The sequence below is a fragment of the Heterodontus francisci genome, chromosome 25 (assembly GCF_036365525.1).
Source record: "Heterodontus francisci isolate sHetFra1 chromosome 25, sHetFra1.hap1, whole genome shotgun sequence".
In the NCBI taxonomy this organism is placed as follows: Eukaryota; Metazoa; Chordata; class Chondrichthyes; order Heterodontiformes; family Heterodontidae; genus Heterodontus; species Heterodontus francisci.
This window is the reverse complement of record NC_090395.1, coordinates 57,590,565-57,610,936: the sequence shown is the minus strand read 5'-3', so window position 1 is coordinate 57,610,936 and position 20,372 is coordinate 57,590,565. Positions and strand designations below refer to the sequence as shown.

At 44.2% G+C, this 20,372-nt stretch overlaps 1 protein-coding gene across 8 annotated transcripts in view; it reads left to right on the top strand.

Moving 5' to 3' along the window:
• Positions 1-238: 238 nt before the first annotated feature.
• Positions 239-20,372, top strand: part of LOC137383885 (sushi, von Willebrand factor type A, EGF and pentraxin domain-containing protein 1-like) — a 202,214-nt gene continuing 182,080 nt past the window's right edge. For all 8 annotated transcript variants that reach the window (XM_068057250.1, XM_068057245.1, XM_068057248.1 and 5 more), the window contains exon 1: positions 239-388. In XM_068057250.1, the coding sequence (XP_067913351.1) occupies positions 259-388 (130 nt within the window). In that variant the 5' untranslated portion in view covers positions 239-258. The remainder of the gene's footprint in view (positions 389-20,372) is intronic.

Genomic DNA, 20,372 nt, shown 5'->3' with positions numbered 1-20,372 from the left:
GTTTGATGAGGCTCCATCACAAGTGGCGGAGAGAGTGATCCATCTGAACTGGGGACCGTGCAGTAAACACCGGTCCAGTTGTCACCGCGGGTGGGTCATTTCGGTCAGTGTTGTGGGCGGTGCCAATGGGAAGGGGCGGGGATTCCTGGGGAGATGGGCGGGGTTATGAGGACATGGGCGGGTTAAAAGGAGCATGTGTTGGCATCAAGCGATTATTGTATGGAGCTGAGCGCACGGGCGGTGACCCTCTTGCCTTCAATGAAAGGTCCACACATGAATGGGATGGCAACAGCTTTCCGAGGCGCAAAACGGACCAAGTTGAAGATGGTCGAGAAACTGCTGCTGGCTCTGATGGCCATCTACACGGTTTGGGTGGCCAGAGTAGCAGGTGAGCAGCGCTCCTGATTGTTTATTATTGAATGACTTCTTATTTGTCAATTTTTTAAAAGTTAAAGTAGGAACCTGAGATTTACAGCAAACGTGAACTCTTCGACCCTGAAAGCAACACAATTAGATGGGACGTGGAAAACATTACATGACATATAAAGTTTATCCTGAGCAGACGGGGGCAGGGTTTTAAGGTACAAATTAGCAAATTGCAAGTTCCGTACTGATGTTAGACAAAACGTATTCAGTACTTGGAATGGTCTTGGTTAATGGTGGGAAAAAAATCTGAAATGATTCAAAAGACAGTAAGATGTTGCAGTGGGTGATTGTCGGTGGAATAGAAATGGTTTATCCTAAACAGTATTTCAGGTTCAATCAATACTGGAGGACAAGGGTTAACAGGTTCTAACTTATAAAGAACACGTTTAGGAAACACTTCTGCACACACAGTCACTGCGACCTGAAATACTATCCAGGTAGTGAAGGCAAAAACTTTAATCAGTCCATGACAACTTTTGTTTTATTTGTTCATGGGATGTGAGTGCCACTGGCAAGGCCAGCATTTGTTACCCATCCCTAATTGTTCTTGAGAAGATGGTGGTGAGCTGCCTTCTTGAAGCGCTGCAGCCTGTATGGTGAATGTGCACTCACAGTGCTGTTAGGTAGGAAGTTCTAGGATTTTGACCCAGTGACAGTGAAGGAACGGCGATATAGTTCAAAGTCAGGATGGTGTGTGGCTTTGGGAACTTGCAAGTGGTGGTGTCCCCATGTGCCTGCTGCCTTTGTTCCTCCAGGCGGTGGAGGTTATGGGTTTGGAAGGTGCTGTTGAAGAAGCCTTGATGATTTGATGCAGTGTCAATTGTGGATAGTACACACTGCAACCATGGTCTACTTGTGGTGGAAAGAATGAATGTTTAAGGTGGTCAAGGGGGTGTCAATCAAATGGCCTGCTTTGTCCTGGGTGGTGTCGAACTTCTTGAGTGTTGTTGGAGCTGCACCCATCCAGGCAAGTGGAAAGTAATCCATCACACTCCTGACTTGTGCCTTGTAGATGGTGGGAGGACATCTGCAAACTTCTTAATTATGGCCCCTATATTTAATTCTAAATCATTAGTATGTACCATGAAAAGCAAAGGACCTAGTACTGAGCACTGCCGAACCCCACAAGAAATAACATTCCAGTGACAAAAACATGTCTACCACTGCCTTTTGCTTCTCGTCATGTGAGACGTCTGCCAGCTTCATAGAGGTGGCCTCCCTGCAGCTGTGAAAGGGCACAATTGGAGCTGAAGGCTCCATGCCCCAAAGAGTTGGCCATGGGGAGGGAAGGCCACCCCTGCAACCCCATGGGGCCGTCCAGAGAATCCTGCCTGCTTGGCCCGTGTGATTTAATTTTTTTTTTATTCACCTTTCCGAGGGTGTCGCCATGTTGAGGCACCCTTTCAATCCCTAACCAGTCTCAGAGGTGCTCACCTGTCCCAGAGGGGGTGCTGAGGCCTCAAAGCTGCCGTCCCTCCGATTGGACGGCAAGCCTGGAGGCTTATCTCTACCCCTTCACCACCTCTCAATACGTCCGCTGTCTCTGTTAGACTGTTTGTCTAACGTCCTGTCTTAGATAAGACGCAGCTTCCTCCAGCTAAACATTTGGAAGCCCAAAGTCATCGTCTTCACCTTGCTGCAAACTCCCCCAGCCACCAGTTCCATCCTCCTTCCCAGCCAGTATTTCAGGCTGTACCAGATTTTTTACAGCCTTGGTATCCTATTTGACTCTGAACTGAGCAAAATTCATATCAAATTGAACTATAGTGTTATTGCTCCTTATAAACCTTCTGTTACTAATCTCAGTAGCACATCACCAATGCAGACGGCATTATGTGTGACTTGTGACCCCTTTTTCTCAAATCTGTAAATGGCAGAAAAAGTACTTGGTTCCAATAGCTTCTGAAGGTATTTCACACTCTCTCATTAAAACCCAGTCACATCCATACCTGCTTCTAAACCCATATACATGTTTCTAAATCCACAACTTTCCTGCCCACCACTGCTAATCCCATATGCCTATCTGGTGTGTGAACCACCATCTTTCTGTGTGTGCTGAGCTTTAATCAAACTGAATAGATAAAGGAACTTGTAATAATCAAAACCACTTAATAACTACTTTCATGTAAAAATAAGCAGCATTGATGAACTTGATAACCAAAATACTAGTAAAAATCCTATATATCCATAGTGTCATAAAAGTTTTTTTTTACAAACTGGTAGGTCTGTGTGCCTTTAAGACCTGTTGCTAATTTCTGTGAACAGTGACTGAATGTTGACATTTGGTGTTTGAAGAGTACAGGCTGCAAGGCAATTTGTATTCAAGCAACAGGAAGATTTTACAACAGTCTTATGACTGTTATGACTCATTTTGGTAGTGAGAAAAAGACCAGAGGAGCTGTGAGCAGCTAAAAGAGTTACTGCTGGAAACTGGCCAGGAATACAGCCCAGAAAACTCTCTCTCTTGAAAAATAATTCCTGTATCAAAGAGGAAGAGTCCCAGAGAAAAGAGGAATTGCTACACTTTGTGGAGAAGCACTGCTTTGGAGAAAGAAAGCCTGTGTTTCGGGTGTGGCAAGTTGCTGTTTCCTCCAGTCAAGAATTTCTGCCTGAAGAGTGAGTTCTGTAATTGCTGTGCTCTGTGGAGAAGGCTCCTTTTACTAAGAGTAAGTCCTATTGACTTTTGTGTTTTTGGAAGTTCCTGAATTCTCAAGAAAATTTCTACTGTTAGACTGCTACTTTAAAATGTAAATAGACCTGTTGCTACAACCTGTTGCTGAAGGATCTGTGTGACGCCTGCTGCAGATGAACTACCTTGAATGCCTACCCACCACAGACTATTCATTAATTTCTCCTGGAGAGACATAGAGTGGCAGCTGACTATTTGACTCTGGGACACATCACCCATCCAGGAAGATACTACCAGAAGTTACAACCCAGTTATTTTATTATCACTAAGAAACTGTTATGAAATCAGTATAACCATTTTCCCTGGTTAATCGTTGGTAATTGTATGTATGAGGGTTAGGAAGATTAAGGAATTATAAAGTCTTTTCATACATATAGATTCATCTCATTATTGTTTAAAACTTGGTTTCTTAATAAATAGTTAATTTTGTTGTTGTTTAAAGAAACCTGGTTTGGAGTGCTTTATTCTGGGGATTAATAAAGTGATTAAGTTGGCTATTTTTCCAGTAGGTGGGAAACTTTGCTAATATGCCGTGACCTATGAAGTAGTGGAACTAATTAACAGGGCATTACTACCGCCTTGGTTGTAACACTAGCCTTCAAAAAGCAACTGAATAAATAATTGAAGGAGACAAAATTGCAAGAATATGGGAAAGAGCAGGGATTTGGAACGAACTTGATTACTCTTTGAAGAAACCAGTGCAGATTCAATGAGCTGAATGGCCTCATTCTATGCTATACTATTCTATGATTCAAGCATAGCATAATTTTAAGCACTTCTATCATATCTGCTGTTGCCTTTTTTCCCTTCAAGAGAGATAAGACCAAGGTAGTCAGACTTTCCTCATACAGCATTGTCTTATGTTCTGGAATCAACCAAGAGCTCGTCTCTGTACCCCTTACAGTAACTGAATATCCTTTTTGAAATAGGAAGACCAAAACTGCATGCAATTTTCCAGATCTCACTCCCTGTTATGAGCCAAAAGGTTGTAGATTCAAGTCCTACTTCAAAGATTTGAGCATAAAATCCAGGTTGACACTCCCAGTGCAATATTGAGATGGTGCTGCACTGTTGGAGGTGCTGCGCTGTTGGAGGCGCCAAGTGAACAGAAGGGTATCGGGCAAGGATGGAATCTCAAGAATGGAAAGTTCCATCTATTGCCACTCCTTTATGACATTCTCCTTCTCTGCTGGAAAGTAGGCTCCATTCCACAGGAGATATGTGACATAAAAGTCATCAAACTGTACAAAAGCAAAGGTGAGGAAGGAGACTGCAACAACTACAGGGGTATCTCACTTCTCAGCATCACGGGGAAGGTCTTTGCTAGGGTCATACTTAAAAGACTCCATCTACTTGCAGACTGAGTATACCTAAAAGCGCAGTGCGGTTTCTGTGCCAGCAAATCTACTATGGATATGATCTCTTGTAGCTGGCATATGGAGAAGAAGTGTAGGGAACAGAGTATACCCCTTTACCTTTTGTAGATCTCACAAAGGCATTTGACGCCCTCAGCTGAGCAGGGCTGTACAAGATTTTGTGAAAAATTGGCTTTCAACCAAAGCTCCTCAGCCTCATCAGCTCTTTCCATGACAACATGCATTGCATTGTACAGTTTGATGGCTCCACTTCTGACTGTTTTGGAGTGCAAAATTGAGTGAAACAATGTTGTGTCCTAGCCCCCACTCTGCTTGGTAGCTTCTTCTCCATGCTCCTGACCTTTGCCTTCCCTACAGATATGGAGGGAGTCTACTTGCACACTAGGTCACATGGCACAAGCTCTACAATTTATCAAGAGTGAAAGTAAAGACAAAAACACGTCATGTCCTGATCAGTGAACTCCTCTACGCTGATGATGCTGCAATGGTCACTCACATGGACACTCAGCTACAAAGACTCATGGATTGTCTCTCCCATTCCTATAACTTGTTCTCATTGACTATAAGCAAACAGTGGTCATGGGCCAAGATGTTCCATTTCCACCCCAATTACACTAAATAGCACACCACTGGAAGTCATTAGGAAATTCTGCTACCTTGGGTCCACAGTAACAGACAATTTATCCCTTGATGCAGAGCTCGATACACTCATAGGGAAAGCAGCTACTACCATTGGCGGACTCATGAAACAGGCATGGAATAACACCAAGCTGACCCTTGGAACCAAGCTGATGGTTTATAAGACCTGTGTTCTCAGCACCTTGCTGTATGGCTGTGAAATATGGGTGACTTACAGCTACCAGGAAAAGAAGCTCAATAATTTCCATCTTCACTGTCTGCAGAACATTATGGGTATATCCTAGCAGGACAAAATGATGACTGTAGCAGTCCTCGCTAAGTCAGAGCTCCCAAGTGTGTTGGCACTAATCAAACAGAGGCAGCTTTGGTGGATCAGACTCGTCCGCAGGATGGAAGACGGTCGCGTACCCAAGGACTTTCTGTATGGTGAGGTAGCCGGGGCCAGATGGCCAGTGGGACGCCCAAAGCTCTGCTTCAAGGATCCTTACAAACGTGACATGAAGGCCCTAAACATTGACCATCACACCTGGGAGTCACCCGCTGATGACAGGGGGAAATGGCGACACCTCCTGTGGGCTGGCATGCGTTACCACAACGACCAGTGGCGACAGCAGCTTGGCAACAGGCACCAATGCTGAAAGCAACAATCCTGACAGCTTCGTGTGCGACACTTGTGGCAGAACCTGCCTCTCAATGATTGGTCTCCACATCTATCAGCAAAGGTGTACCCATCTAAATGGATTGTTTGCTGCGTGTCCATCATCTCTCATAGATGAAAGGATGCCAACAATGTTCATTTCTGACCCCCGTCTGCAAGGTCTGTTAGCTCCTCAAAGAAATCCAATATTTTAGTCAAGCATGACCTCCCACTCCAAAAATCCTGCTTACTGTCTCAGATTCGTTCACGTTGCTCAAGAAGCTTCCTTTATATTGTCCCAGATGATACTTTCGAGCACTTTCCCAACAGTGGAATTAAGGATTAAAGGTTTGTTGTTTGGTTCATCCCTCACTATCTTTTTTTGAAAATGGGAGTCAGATTTGCTATTTTACAGCCCTCTGATATTTGGCCTGTGTCAGTGAACTCTGAAAGCTATCTGCAAGGGGTATCAATCATTTGATCCAATTTCTTCAAAATCCTGGATGAAAGTTGTCAAAGCCTGGAGACTAATATGCCATGAGCTTCAATCACCTTGCTAATCCTCCCTTGTGATCAAACAACTTTTCAATCTACATTTACGATTAAACTATACCTCCAGCTTTGACATTTCTTCCCCCATTTCGTTTGTGGACACTGTTGATAAATAACATTTAAGTACTTAAGCAATTTCTCTATCCCTTTTGAAGTTATTCCACTTATGTCCCCTAGTAACTGACTCTTCCACCCTGGGAAAAAGCTTCTGACTATCCACTCTGTCCCTGCCACTCATAACTTTGTAAACCTCTATCATGTCACCCCTCCACCTCCGACGTTCCAGTGAAAACAATCCGAGTTTTTCCAGCCTCTCCTCATAGCCAATGCCCTCCAGACTAGGCAACATCCTGGTAAACCTCTTCTGTACCCTCTCCAAAGCCTCCACGCCCTTCTGGTAGTGTGGCGACCAGAATTGCACGCAATATTCCAAGTGTGGCCTAACTAAGGTTCTGTACAGCTGCAACATGACTTGCCAATTTTTATATTCTGTGCCCCGACCGATGAAGGCAAGCATGCCGTATGCCTTCTTGACTACCTTATCCACATGTGTTGACACTTTCAGTGACCTGTGGACCTGTACGCCCAGATCTCTCTGCTTGTCAATACTCCTAAGGGTTCTGCCATTTACTGTATACTTCCCACCTGTATTAGATCTTCCAAAATGCATTACCTCACATTTGTCCAGATTAAACTCCATCTGCTATTTCTCCGCCCAAGTCTCCAACCGATCTATATCCTCTGACAATCCTCATCACTATCTGCAACTCCACCAACCTTTGTGTCGTCCGCAAACTTACTAATCAGACCAGCTACATTTTCCTCCAAATCATTTATATATACTGCAAACAGCAAAGGTCCCAGCACTGATCCCTGTGGAACACCACTAGTCACAGCCCTCCTTTCAGAAAAGCACCTTTCCACTGCTACCCTCTGTCTTCTATGACCGAGCCAGTTCTGTATCCATCTTGCCAACTCACCTCTGATCCCGTGTGATTTCACCTTTTGTACCAGTCTGCCATGAGGGACCTTGTCAAAGGCTTTACTAAAGTCCATATAGACAACATCCACTGCCCTTCCTTCATCAATCATCTACGTCACTTCCTCAAAAAACTCAATCAAGTTAGTGAGACATGACCTCCCCTTCACAAAACCATGCTGCCTCTCGCTAATAAGTTCATTTGTTTCCAAAAGGGAGTAAATCCTGTCCCGAAGAATCCTCTCTAATAATTTCCCTACCACTGACGTAAGGCTTACCGGCCTATAATTTCCTGAATTATCCTTGCTACCCTTCTTAAACAAAGGCACAACATTGGCTATTCTCCAGTCCTCTGGGACCTCACCTGTAGCCAATGAGGATACAAAGATTTCTGTCAAGGCCCCAGCAATTTCTTCCCTTGCCTCCCTCAGTATTCTGGGGTAGCTCCCATCAGGCTCTGGGGACTTATCTACCTTAATGCTTTGCAAGACGCCCAACACCACCTCCTTTTTGATAACGACATGACCCAGACTATCCACACTCCCTTCCCTCGATTCATCATCCACCCCCAAGTCCTTCTCTTTGGTGAATACTGAAACAAAGTACTCATTTAGTACCTCGCCCATTTCCTCTGGCTTCACACATAGATTCCCTTCTCTGTCCTTGAGTGGGCCAACCCTTTCCCTGGTTACCCTCTTGCTCTTTATATACGTATAAAAAGCCTTGGAATTCTCCTTAATCCTGTTTGCCAATGACTTTTTATGACCCCTTTTAGCCCTCCTGACTCCTTGCTTAAGTTCCTTCCTACTGTCTTTATATTCCTCGAGGGCTTCTTCCGTTCCCAGCCTTCCAGCCCTTACGAATGCTTTCTTTTCCTTTTTGACTAGGCTCACAATATCCTGCGTTATCCAAGGTTCCCTAAACTTGCCAAACTTATCCTTCTTCCTCACAGGAACATGCTGGTCCTGGATTCTAATCAACTGACGTTTGAAAGACTCCCACATGTCAGATGTTGATTTACCCTCAAACAGCCGCCCCCAATGTAAATTCTTCAGCTCCTGCCTCATATTGTTATAATTAGCCTTCCCCCAGTTTAGCACCTTCTCCCTAGGACTACTCTCATCCTTATCCACAAGTACCTTAAAACCTATGGAATTATGGTCACTGTTCCCGAAATGCTCCCCTACTGAAACTTCGACCACCTGGCCGGGCTCATTCCCCAATACCAGGTCCAGTACGGCCCCATCCCTAGTTGGACTATCTACATATTGTTTCAAGAAGCTCTCCTGGATGCTCCTTACAAATCCTGCCCCATCCAAGCCCCTAGCACTAAGTGAGTCCCAGTCAATATAGGGGAAGTTAAAATCACCCACCACTACAACCCTGTTGCTTTTACATCTTTCCAAAATCTGTCTATATATCTGCTCCTCTACCTCCCGCTGGCTGTTGGGAGACCTGTAGTAAACCCCCAACATCGTGACTGCACCCTTCCTATTCCTGAGCTCCACCCATATTGCCTCGCTGCATGACCCCTCCGATGTGTCCTCCTGCAGTACAGCTGTGATATTCTGCTTAACCAGTAATACAACTCCCCCACCCCTTTTACATCCCCCTCTATCCCGCCTGAAGCTTCTAAATCCCGGAACATTTAGCTGCCAATCCTGTCCTTCCCTCAACCAAGTCTCTGTAATAGCAACAACATCATAGTTCCAAGCTCTAAGTTCATCTGCCTTACCTGTTAATACTTCTCGCATTGAAACAAATGCACTTCAGACCACCAGTCCCGCTTTGCTCAGCAACATCTCCCTGCCTGCTCTTCCTCTTAGTCTTACTGGCCTTATTTACTAGTTCCCCCTCAGTTATTTCTCCTGCTGTCCTACTGCTCTGGTTCCCACCCCCCTGCCACACTAGCTTAAACCCTCCCGAGTGACGCTAGCAAACCTCGCAGCCAGGATATTTGTGCCCCTTCAGGTTAGATGCAACCCGTCCTTCTTGTACAGGTCCCACCTGTCCTAGAAGAGATCCCAATGATCCAGATATATGAAACACTCCCTCCTACAACAGCTGTTCAGCCACGTGTTTAGCTGCACTATCTTCCGATTTCTAGCCTCACTGGCACGTGGCACAGGGAGTAATCCAGAGATTACAACCCTCGAGGTCCTGTTTTTTAACTTACTACCTAACTCCCTAAACTCCCCCTGCAGGACCTCGTCACTCTTCCTTCCTATGTCGTTGGTACCGATGTGTACCACAACGTCTGGCTGTTCACCCTCCCCCTTCAGAATGTCCTCTGTCCATTCAGAGACATCCTTGACCCTGGCACCAGGGAGGCAACATACCATCCTGGAGTCTCTTTCACGTCCACAGAAGCGCCTATCTGTGCCCCTGACTATAGAGTCCCCTATAACTATTGCTCTTCTGCACTTTTTCCCTCCCTGCTGAACAACAGAGCCAGCCGTGGTGCCACTGCTCTGGCTGCTGCTGTTGTTTTCCCCTGATAGGCCATTCCCTTCAACTAGTATCCAAAATGGTATACTTGTTAGAGAGGGGGAAACCCACAGGAGATTCCTGCACTGACTGCCTGCCCCTTCTAGCGGTCACCCATCTATCTGCCTGCACCTAACTAATCCCTCTCTAACAAATTGCACTGTCTAATATCAACTTATATGATAGCCCAACCCAGAGATGTAACAATGTGTCCCCTTGATTTAAGTACTGAAAGTTGTCTATCTCATATGTGTCTCTCTCTAACATGACCCATCTTCCTACCTAAAATACACAAAACCCTGCTAGTTAACTCCCCGATCATCATTTGATTTCATCCAGGTTTTAGCCATTCTTGCAATATCGATTTCCATCCTACGTACCAGTACTTCTGACTCACACATTTTACTCCTTATGCTCTTTGCATTTTATTATCATAATTCAGATTATCCTCTAATATCCTTACTTCCACTTTCCTAATTATACTTAACCTACAGTCTGTTCTGCTTTCTCCTGTCATGTTAGGCTAAATCCTCTTCCATTGCCTTTATTTATATTTTCTGTAAACACATTGGTGTCCATCCCTCCTGAGCAGCTTCACTCTGTCCCAGAACTGGTCCCAATGTCCTACGAATCTGAAATCCTCCTGCCCTGTTTCTCAATCCACACATTAAAGAATTTAAGCTGTTCTTTCTAAACTTACCCTGCACAGGGCACAGAAAGTAATCCTGGCATTGCCAACTTTTCGCACCTTTATGTTAAACTTGTGTAGAACCTTAGTTAAGATCACACTTGGAATACTATGTACTGTTCTGGTCTTTTTTTTATTAATTCATGGGAAGTGGGCATCGCTGGTTAGGCCAGCATTTATTGTCTGTCCCTAATTGCCCTTCATATTATAAAAAGGATATAGAGGCACTGAAGTAGTTGTAAAAAAAAAAGATTTACTAGAATTATACTAGGACTGAGCGGTTACACTTCTCGGGAACAATTAAAGAGGCTAGGGCTCTTTTCTCTAGAAGAGAGAAGTCTGTGGGCTGACCCGATGGAGGTCTTTAAGATTTTGAAAGGTTTTGATAGGAAGTTGTAGAAAAGATCTTTCTACTTGCAGGAAAAACCAGACCTAGGGGCCATAAATAGAAGATAAATCCAATCCAATAACTAATAAATCCAATTGGGAATTCAGGATATAGTTCTTTACCCAGAGTGGTTAGAATGTGGAACTCGCTACCACCAAGAGTGGTTGAGGGGAATAGTATAGATGCATTTAAGGGAAAGCTAGATAAACACATGTATCCTCCTGTGCTCGCAACCAAATGGAACAGTCTATGATAGACAATCTTCTAAGCCCCAGGGACCAGTGCCTTCCCAGCACAATAGGCCTTTATTGATTACCAAACCAGACTAATGAATTGCTTATTGTTTTTGGTCTGTGAGGAAATGACTTCAATCACGACTTATTAATATTGTTATAGTTGTTCATCTCTGTGTTTTTTAAACTTGTGTGAATACACATTACTTTAAAAACTGAAAATGTAATTGTAGCTCATTTCCAAATTCCTTATGTGGAAAATGCTCAGAAAAAAAATCCCAAAATATGACTGCATCATGAGAAATTTTCCTCACTAATCTAGATTTCAGGTTTCACCTTCAAATCTATGCAAAGATCTAGAATAGGCACTCATTCATCGTTTTAGTTCATTACCTATATTTAACCACAATTCAGCATTTTGTACAAGCAGCAGCAATATCAAGGAAACGCATAAGTAATTCTGTCGAGACTTAATAATTTATTATAAGAAAGAGGAAGTGCAACAGCATCAGCTTTTAGGTATTTATGCTTCCTGTCTTAGCTGGATTTTAAATTTTTCTTTCTACAGCATAATGGTCTTGTCACTAGACTAGTAACCCAGAGACCCAGGGTATTCCTCTGGAGACATGGGTTCGAATCCCACCATGGCCGAAGGTGGAATTTGAATTCAATTAATAAATCTGGAATTAAAAGCTAGTCTAATGATGGCCATGAAAACATTGTCGATTGTTATAAAAACCCATCTGGCCCCTTTAGGGAAGGCAATTTGCTCTTCTTATCTGGTTTGGCCTACGTGTGACTCCAGACCCACAGCAATGTGGTTGACTCTTGAATGACCTCTGAATTGGCCTGACAAGCCACTCAGTTGTATCAAACTGTTACAAAGTCGATAAGGAGTGAAACCAGACGCACCACCCCTCATCGACCTAGGCACCGGAAACAACAATGGCAAACCCAGCCTGTCGACCCTGCAAAGTCCTCCTTACTTACATCTGGCACCTTGTGCCAAAGTTGGGAGAGCTGTCCCACAAACTAGTCAAGCAACAGCCTGACATAGTCATACTCACAGAATCATACCTTGCAGACAATGTCCCAGACCCCACCATCACCATCCCTGGCAGGACAGTCCCACCAGAGGTGGTAGTACAATGGTATATAGGTGGGAGGGAGTTGTCCTGGGACTCCTCAACATCGATTCTGGACCCCATGAAGTCTCATAACATCAGCTCAAACATGGCAAGGAAACCTCCTGCTGATTACCACCTACCTCACCCACCCCACCCCCACTCAGCTGATGAATCAGTACTCCTCCATGTTGACCACCAGTTGAAGGAAGCACTGAAGGTAGCAAGGGTGCAGAATGTACTGTGGGTGGGGGTCTTCAATGTCCATCACCAAGAGTGGCTCAGAAGCACCACTACTGACCGAGCTGTCCGAGTCCTAAAGAACATAACTGCTAGACTGGGTCTGTGGCAGGTGGTGAGGGAATCAACAAGAGGGAAAAACATACTTGATCTCCCCAATCTGCCTGCCGCAGATGCACCTGTCCATGACCGTATTGGTAGGACTGCTGCACAATCCTTGTGGAGACGAAGTCCCACCTTCACATTGAGGATACCCTCCATTGTGTTGTGTGGCACTATCACCGTGCTAAATGGGATAGATTTTGAACAGATCTAGTAACGCAAATCTGGGCATCCATGAGGCGCTGTGGGCCATCAGCAGCAGCAGTAGAATTGTACTCAACCACAATCTGTAATCTCATGGCCGGCATATCCTCCACTTTACCATCACCATCAAGTCAGGAGACCAACCCTGGTTCAATGAAGAGTGCAGGAGGGCATGCCAGGAGCAGCACCAGGCAAACCTCAAAATGAGGTATCAACCTGGTGAAGCTACAACCCAGGACTACTTGCATGCCAAACAGCGTAAGCAGCATGCTATAGACAGGGCTAAGCTATCCCATACCAACGGAGCATATCTAAGCTCTTCAGTCCTGCCGCATGTAGTTGTGAATGGTGGTGGACAATTAAACAACTAACTGAAGGAGCTGGCTGCACAAATATCCCCATCCTCAATGATGGGGAAGCCCAGCACATCAGTGCAAAAGATAAGGCTGAAGCATTTGCAACAACCTTCAGCCAGACGTGACAAGTTGATGATCCATCCCAGCCCCCTCCTGAAGTCCCCAGCATCACAGATGCCAGTCTTCAGCCAATTTGATTCACTCCACGTGATATCAAGAAATGACTAAAGGCACTGGATACTGCAAAGGCTATTGGCCCTGACAATATTCCGGCAATAGTACTGAAGACCTGTGCTCCAGAACTTGCCGCGCCCCTAGCCAAGCTGTTCCAGTACAGCTACAACGCTGGCATCTACCCGGCAATGTGAAAAATTGCCCAGGTATGTCCTGTACACAAAAAGCAGGACAAATCCAACCCGGCCAATTACCACGCCATCAGTCTACTCTCTATCATCAGTACAGTGATGGAAGATGCCATTGACAGTGTTATCAAGTGGCACTTGCCTAGCAATAACCTGCTCAGTGACGCTCAATTTGGGTTCCGCCAGGGCCACTCAGCTCCTGACCTCATTACAGCTTTGGTTCAAACACGGTCAAAAGAGCTGAATTCAAAAGGTGAGGTGACAGTGACTGCCCTTGACATCAAGGCAGCATTTGACTGAGTATGGCATCAAGGAGCCCTAGGAAAACTGGAGTCAATGGGAATCGTGGGGGAATACTCTCCACTGGTTGGAATCATACCTAGCGCAAAGGATGATGATTGTTGGAGGTCAATCATCTTAGCTCCAGGACATCACTGCAGGAGTTCCTCAGTGTAGTGTCCTAGGGCCAACCATCTTCAGCTGCTTCATCAATGACCTTCCTTCAATCATAAGGTCAGAAGTGGGGATGTTCACTGATGGCACGATGTTCAGCACCATTCACGACTTCTCAGATACTGAAGCTGTCTGGGTAGAAATGCAGCAACATCGGGACAATATCCAGGCTTGGGCTGATAAGTGGCAAGTAACATTTGCGCCACACAAGTGCCAGGCAATGGCCATCTCCAAGAAGATAGAATCTAACCATCTCCCCTTGACATTCAATGGCATTACCATCACTGAATCCCCCACTATCAACATCCTGAGGGGTTACCATTGACCAGAAACTGAACTGGACCAGCCACATAAATGCTGTGGCTACAAGAGCAGGTCAGAGGCTAGGACTTCTGCAGCGAGTAACTCATCTCCTGTCTTCCCAATGCCTGTACACCATCTACAAGGCACAAGTCAGGAATCTGATGGAATACTCTTCACTTGCTGCATGGGTGCAGCTCCAAAGCATTCAAGAAGCTCAACACTGTCCAGGATAAAGCAGCCCACTTGATTGCCCACCCCCCCCCCATCCTGCACCTTCAACATTCACTCCCTCCACCACTGATGCACAGTAGCAGCAGTGTGTACCATCTACAAGGTGCACTTCAGCAACTCACCTAGGCTCCTTCGACAGCACCTTCCAAACCCACAACCTCTACCACCTAGAAGAACAAACGCAGCAGGCACATGGGAACACCACCACCTGCAAGTTCCCGTCCAAGCCACACACCATCCTGACTTGGAACTATATCGTCATTCCTTCACTGTTGCTGGGTCAAAATCCTGGAACTCCCTTCCGAACAGTACTGTTGGTGTACCTATACCCCAAGGACTGCAGCAGTTCAAGAAGGCAGTTCACCACCACCTTCCCGAGGGTCATTAGCGATGGGCAATAAATGCTGGCCTGGCCAGCAACACCCACATCCCCCAAATGAATAAAAAAAGCTGCAATGCCTCTTCATCCAGCTGATTGCAACTACCCCCACCCACGCTCTGAATGCTGATTGTTGATTGCCAGGGACTGTCCTCAACGGTCTCCTGCCACTGGTTTGCTCAAATGGCAGCTGGCCAGGCTAACAATTGGGACAGTTTCTGGCAGGAACAGAAGAAAAAATTATAGAGGTCCTTCTTCTGCATTCCCAGTCTTATCAGGTCCTTTGCCTGTTTCTGGATTCCCCTGCACCCAACTTTCCCCACTAATATTGGGGTCAATGAATCCGATGCAAATTCACTGCTTCTCCGATCATGGGATCGGACCTTTGAATACCCATTCTTACAGATATTACCTTCCCATATGTGACAGTTATGACCTGTGCATTCTCCCTCTATCTTAGAGGAATTATTAGAAGTATTTCAGGGTACAGGCATCAATTGGAATATAAAAACAGATTAAATAGTAAGAGTAATTCAAAATCTGATTGACAGTAGCCCAATCATGCTCCACTGCAATGGCCCACAGCAGAATAAAGCAAACCATGTCTGCCACATCCTCAGGAATAGGGGAACTCACAGCCAATAATGAGAAATCAGATTGGGGAATTCAGAATCAACAGTTAATAAGCATGAAATAAAAGCAAAATACTGCGGATGCTGGAAATCTGAAATAAAAACAAGAAATGCTGGAAGTACTCAGCAGGTCTGGCAGCATCTGTGGAGAGAAGACCAGTCACTGACCTGAAACGTTAACTCTGCTTCTCTCTTCACAGATGCTGCCAAACCTGCTGAGTATTTCCAGCATTTCTTGTTTTTAGTTAATAAGCATGTACCATCTGACAACAGATACCAGCTTCAGGAACACTCTATAACAGGATTCTGGGGGATTGCCTGATGGGTCACACACAGTATCTGAAGTGACCTATTGTCCAATCAGGTTTATAGTCTGAGAATAGTGTTAAAGCAATTGATTACAGCCTCCAGGACTGTACATTTATTATCTTGAGGTCAATAATCAGCATTTAAAAAAACAAAAATGGTTGACAAAAAAAACATACAAAAAGAAGAGGAAAATATTTGACAATAATTATCTCGTAGTATACACATACATCGCAATCACCTTCCAGGTTCAGGTATCAACCCTGGTTTAATGGTAGGCCTATTGCCTCTCATGTCTGATGGACATAAGAACACAAGAAATAGGAGCGGAAGTAAACCATATGGCCCATTGAGCCTGCTCTGCCATTCAATACGATCATAGCTGATCTTGGGCTTCAATTCCACTTTCCTGCCTTCTCCCCATATTCCTTGATTCTCTGCGAGACCAAAAATCTATCTATCCCAGTCTTAAATGTATTCAATGATGGGACCATCCACAACCCTCTGGGGTAGAGAATTCCAAAGATTCACAACCCTTTGAGTGAAGTAATTTTTCCTCATCTCAGTCCTGAATGATTGGCTCCTTATTCTGAGACTGTGTCCTGTGTTCTAGATTCTAGAAAGAACCTACAATGTGCTTTTGAAATTTTTTAGTTATGTGGAGAGACTAGAGCAGTTGAGAATTTTATCCTTAGAGATGAGAAGATTAATAATAAAGGTGTTGAAAATGGTGAGCTTTTTTGATAGAGTAAGTATGAAGAAACTGTTTCCATTGGCAGGTAGGTCAGTAACCAGAGGATGCAGGGTAAACATAACTGGGGAAAAAAGGACTAGCGTTAGAAGAGAATTCTTTTATGCATCAAATTATTCTGGAATGCACTGCCTGAAAGGATGACGGAAGCAGATTCAATAATAACTTTCAAAAGGGAATTTGATACATACTTGAAAAGGAAAAAAAAAACATGGCTATGAGGAGAGTGGGAGAGCTGCACTAACTGGATGGCTCTTTCAAAGAGCTGTCATTGGTTCAAGCCATTATCCAGAGACTTAAGCATATAACCAAGGTTGACACTTCAGTACAGTACTGATGAAGCGCAGCACTGTCAAAGGTGCCCTCTTTTGCATGAGATATTACACTGAGACTCTAGCTACCCTCTCAAGTGGATGTAAAAAATCCCGTGACATTATTCGAAGAAGAGCAGGAGAGGTTTCCCCATCAGCCTGGCCAATATTCATCCCTCAACTAACATAATTAAAAACAGATTTTCTGGTCATGTATTTCACTGTTGTTAGTGGGACCTTGCTATGCACAAATTGACTGCCATAATTCCATACCCTGCAACAGTTACTACAATTACCAAGTACTTCATTGCTTATAAGGTACTTTGTTACATATTGAGATTGTGAAAGACGCTATATCAATGCAAATCCTTTCCTTTTCCTTTATAGCATCCAGAACATTTTTTTTAGTAGTATGGTACTCCTTAGATTGTTCCAGGAAGTTCTATTTACTGTGCAAAAATTTCTGTTACAACGCAATATGAATGGTACTGGTCAAACTATAACCATAGCACAGGTGCATGAAATCAGTTTTAAAGTGCATGACTAATGATGTGTACAGTATAAGCTTGCAGCTGCCACAGTTTTTTGTGTTTTACATCTCTCGTGGTACACATCAAAGTATATACTAACGCACTGATTTTAAAGAATGGACTTTTACTATCATGAGAGGAGTGCAGATATCGTTCCAGGCCCTAAACTGGACCTGACCCTCCACCCTGTGCAGTAACCCTATAGTGTTGGACTTGGCATTACACCTGATAGATTAGCCCCAGGGTGCTAACTTGGCCCTGCACTCTATAGGTTAGCCCCACAATATTGGATGAAGCCCTGCACCTTATCAGCCAGCCTCATGGTGTTGCAATTGTTCCTGGACCCTATGGGCTAACCCCATGATGGTGGGCTTTGCCCTTGCTAAGCCACATAGTGTTATTTTTGGCATTGCATTTGAAGGTTCCTGACTTGCTGATTGGTTCTTTCAATTGCCTTTGACATTTCATGAGCATTTCAGCTCTGCATTTAGTTGACTCTCTTCGCTTTCTCCTCCCTGTCCCTCAATCAAATAACATTTTTTTTCTGCAAAAATACAAACCAAACTGTATTCCTTCATTGTTGATCTCAGTAGTACATGTAATCCATTACCATTCCAGATGGCTACTATGCCTTAACTGCTTCTTCACACCTCATTCCCAGTAAGTTACTTACCAGTGTCACAGCCTTAGAATAAAGGGACCGGCCATTTATGCCTGAGATGAGGAGAAATTTCTTCACTCAAAGAGTTGTGAATCTTTGGAATTCTCTACCCCAGAGAGTTGTTGATGCATTGAGTATGAGTTTAATATATTCAAGTCAGATTATTAGTAGACTTTTGCATACTAAGGGAATCAGGGATGTAGGGATACTGCAGGAAGGTGTAGTGAGGTAGAAGATAAGCCGTGATCTTACTAAATGGCAAAGCAGGCTCAAAGGGCCGAATGGTCTCTTCCAACTCCTGTTTCTTATTTAAGTCATGTTTGATAAATGGCCAACATTCTGTGCCAGTTCCTTCCCTCCTCTTTTTTTCCTGCCACTTGCTCCCCCAATATGGAGTGTAATATACTCGTCGTTGATGAGTATGAATGATAAGAATGCCGTACATTTGAATTCTTGGCTCTGGATAAGAGGTTCCTGAGCTGTTACATTACCGGAGCAAACAGAAAAATGTTTGAAACACCTGCAATGGACATTGTAAAATCACCACGCACCTCGGGTGAAGGTTTTTTAAAATTTGTTTATGGGGATGTGGGCATCGCTGCCCAGGCCAGCATTTATTGCCCATCCCAACTTGCCCATGAGAAGGTGGTGGTGAGATGCCTTCTTGAAGTCTTCCCCGAGGATGTTGATGGTGGGGGATTCAGCGATGGTAATGCCATTGAATATCAAGGAGAGATGGTTAGATTCTCTCATGTTTGAGATGATCATTGCCTGGCACTTGTGGGCACTAATGTAACTTGCCACTGATCAATTCAAGCCTGGATGTTGTCCAGATCTTTCTGCATATGGACATGGGCTGCTTCAGTATCTGAGGAGTCGCAACTGGTACTGAACATTGTGCAATCATCAGCGACCATCCCCACTTCTGACCTTATGATGGAGGGAAGGTCATTGATGAAGCAGCTGAAGATGGTTGGGCCATGGACACTACCCTGAGGAACTCCTGCAGTGATGTCTTGGGACTGAGATGATTGACCTCCAACAACCACAACCATCTTCCTTGGGGTTGGGAGGAGAGGGGAGGGGTTTGCTTGATATCTTCTGTGATTGTGTGTGCAAAGAGAAGTCATTGAGGCTTGGGGGGAGTGGGATCAGTTACGATTGGCAGAAGGGGAGGCCACAGGGAGCACTCTTACTCCCATTGGTCCACAAGGAGTGCTGCAAAAGATACTTACATTTTAGATTTGGCAGCTCCTGCCTCTCTCCCAGGGGTTGGGAAACCTATGCAGTAACTGTAAAATTTAAATAGGGCTCCCAATTGCACTGTGGGATCACAATTTGAATGTTGATGAAGTGCCTTGCCTCTCCACGGCACAATCATTGAATGACACGAAATCTACTGCTGTATAAACAGCAATGGAAGAGTACACAGTGGTTTGGGGACCTGTCCCCCATTTGGTAATTTTTAACCCCTCTTCCACCCGTCATGGAGGCATTAATATCGAGGCCATTGAGTCCTTTAGCAGTGAAGTATACAAATTCTTGCAGTGAGTCCAAAGGGAGTCCTATATGTCCTGAAGTGAGTCATTCTGCTGTCTCCACAGACCCTGAAGTAGCTCTGTTTATGCAATAGTTTGAGAGAATTATTTCTGGTTGTGAATCTTCATCATTGGGTCACTTTATGGAAGTCAGCTATTGACAGAATTGGTACTAGCACTTGCATAGGGAACAATATTGTTATGTAATGTTTATTGTTTTCAAATTCAAGGAATATTGTAGCTTCCAGGAAAGCAGGTACCTCCTATTTGTTTTTCTTTCTCTCTGTTAAATTTAACTTTTCAGTGTACTATGTACGATCATAGAATAATGCAGCACAGAAGGAGAACATTTGGCCCATCGAGTTTTCACCAGCTCTTTTGAAGAAGAATCCAGATAGCCCTACTTCCCTCCCCTTTGCCCATGTCCCTGCGATTTCCTATCCTTCAACTATTTATTCAATTCCCTTTTGAAGGCAATGGTTTTATAGGAGTTTTGTTGGTATTTGGTTATCAAGTTCATCAATGCTTTTTTTCCATGAAAATAATTATTAAGTGGTCATAGATTATAAGTTCCTTTATCTATTTAGTCTGTACTTTTTTTTAAATAAAAGCCCAGTATATAAAAAAAAATGGTGGATCACATGCAAGGAAGATATATGGGTTTAGCAGTGGCCCAAAGTTCCCTGGCCTCAGACATTTGCAGCGCGTTTCATGTTCTTAATGAATTTTAGTTGCTGAGGAGGGAACAGTAGGAGCCAGTGTACAATTCCACTAAAATTAATGAGTTATTCCCAA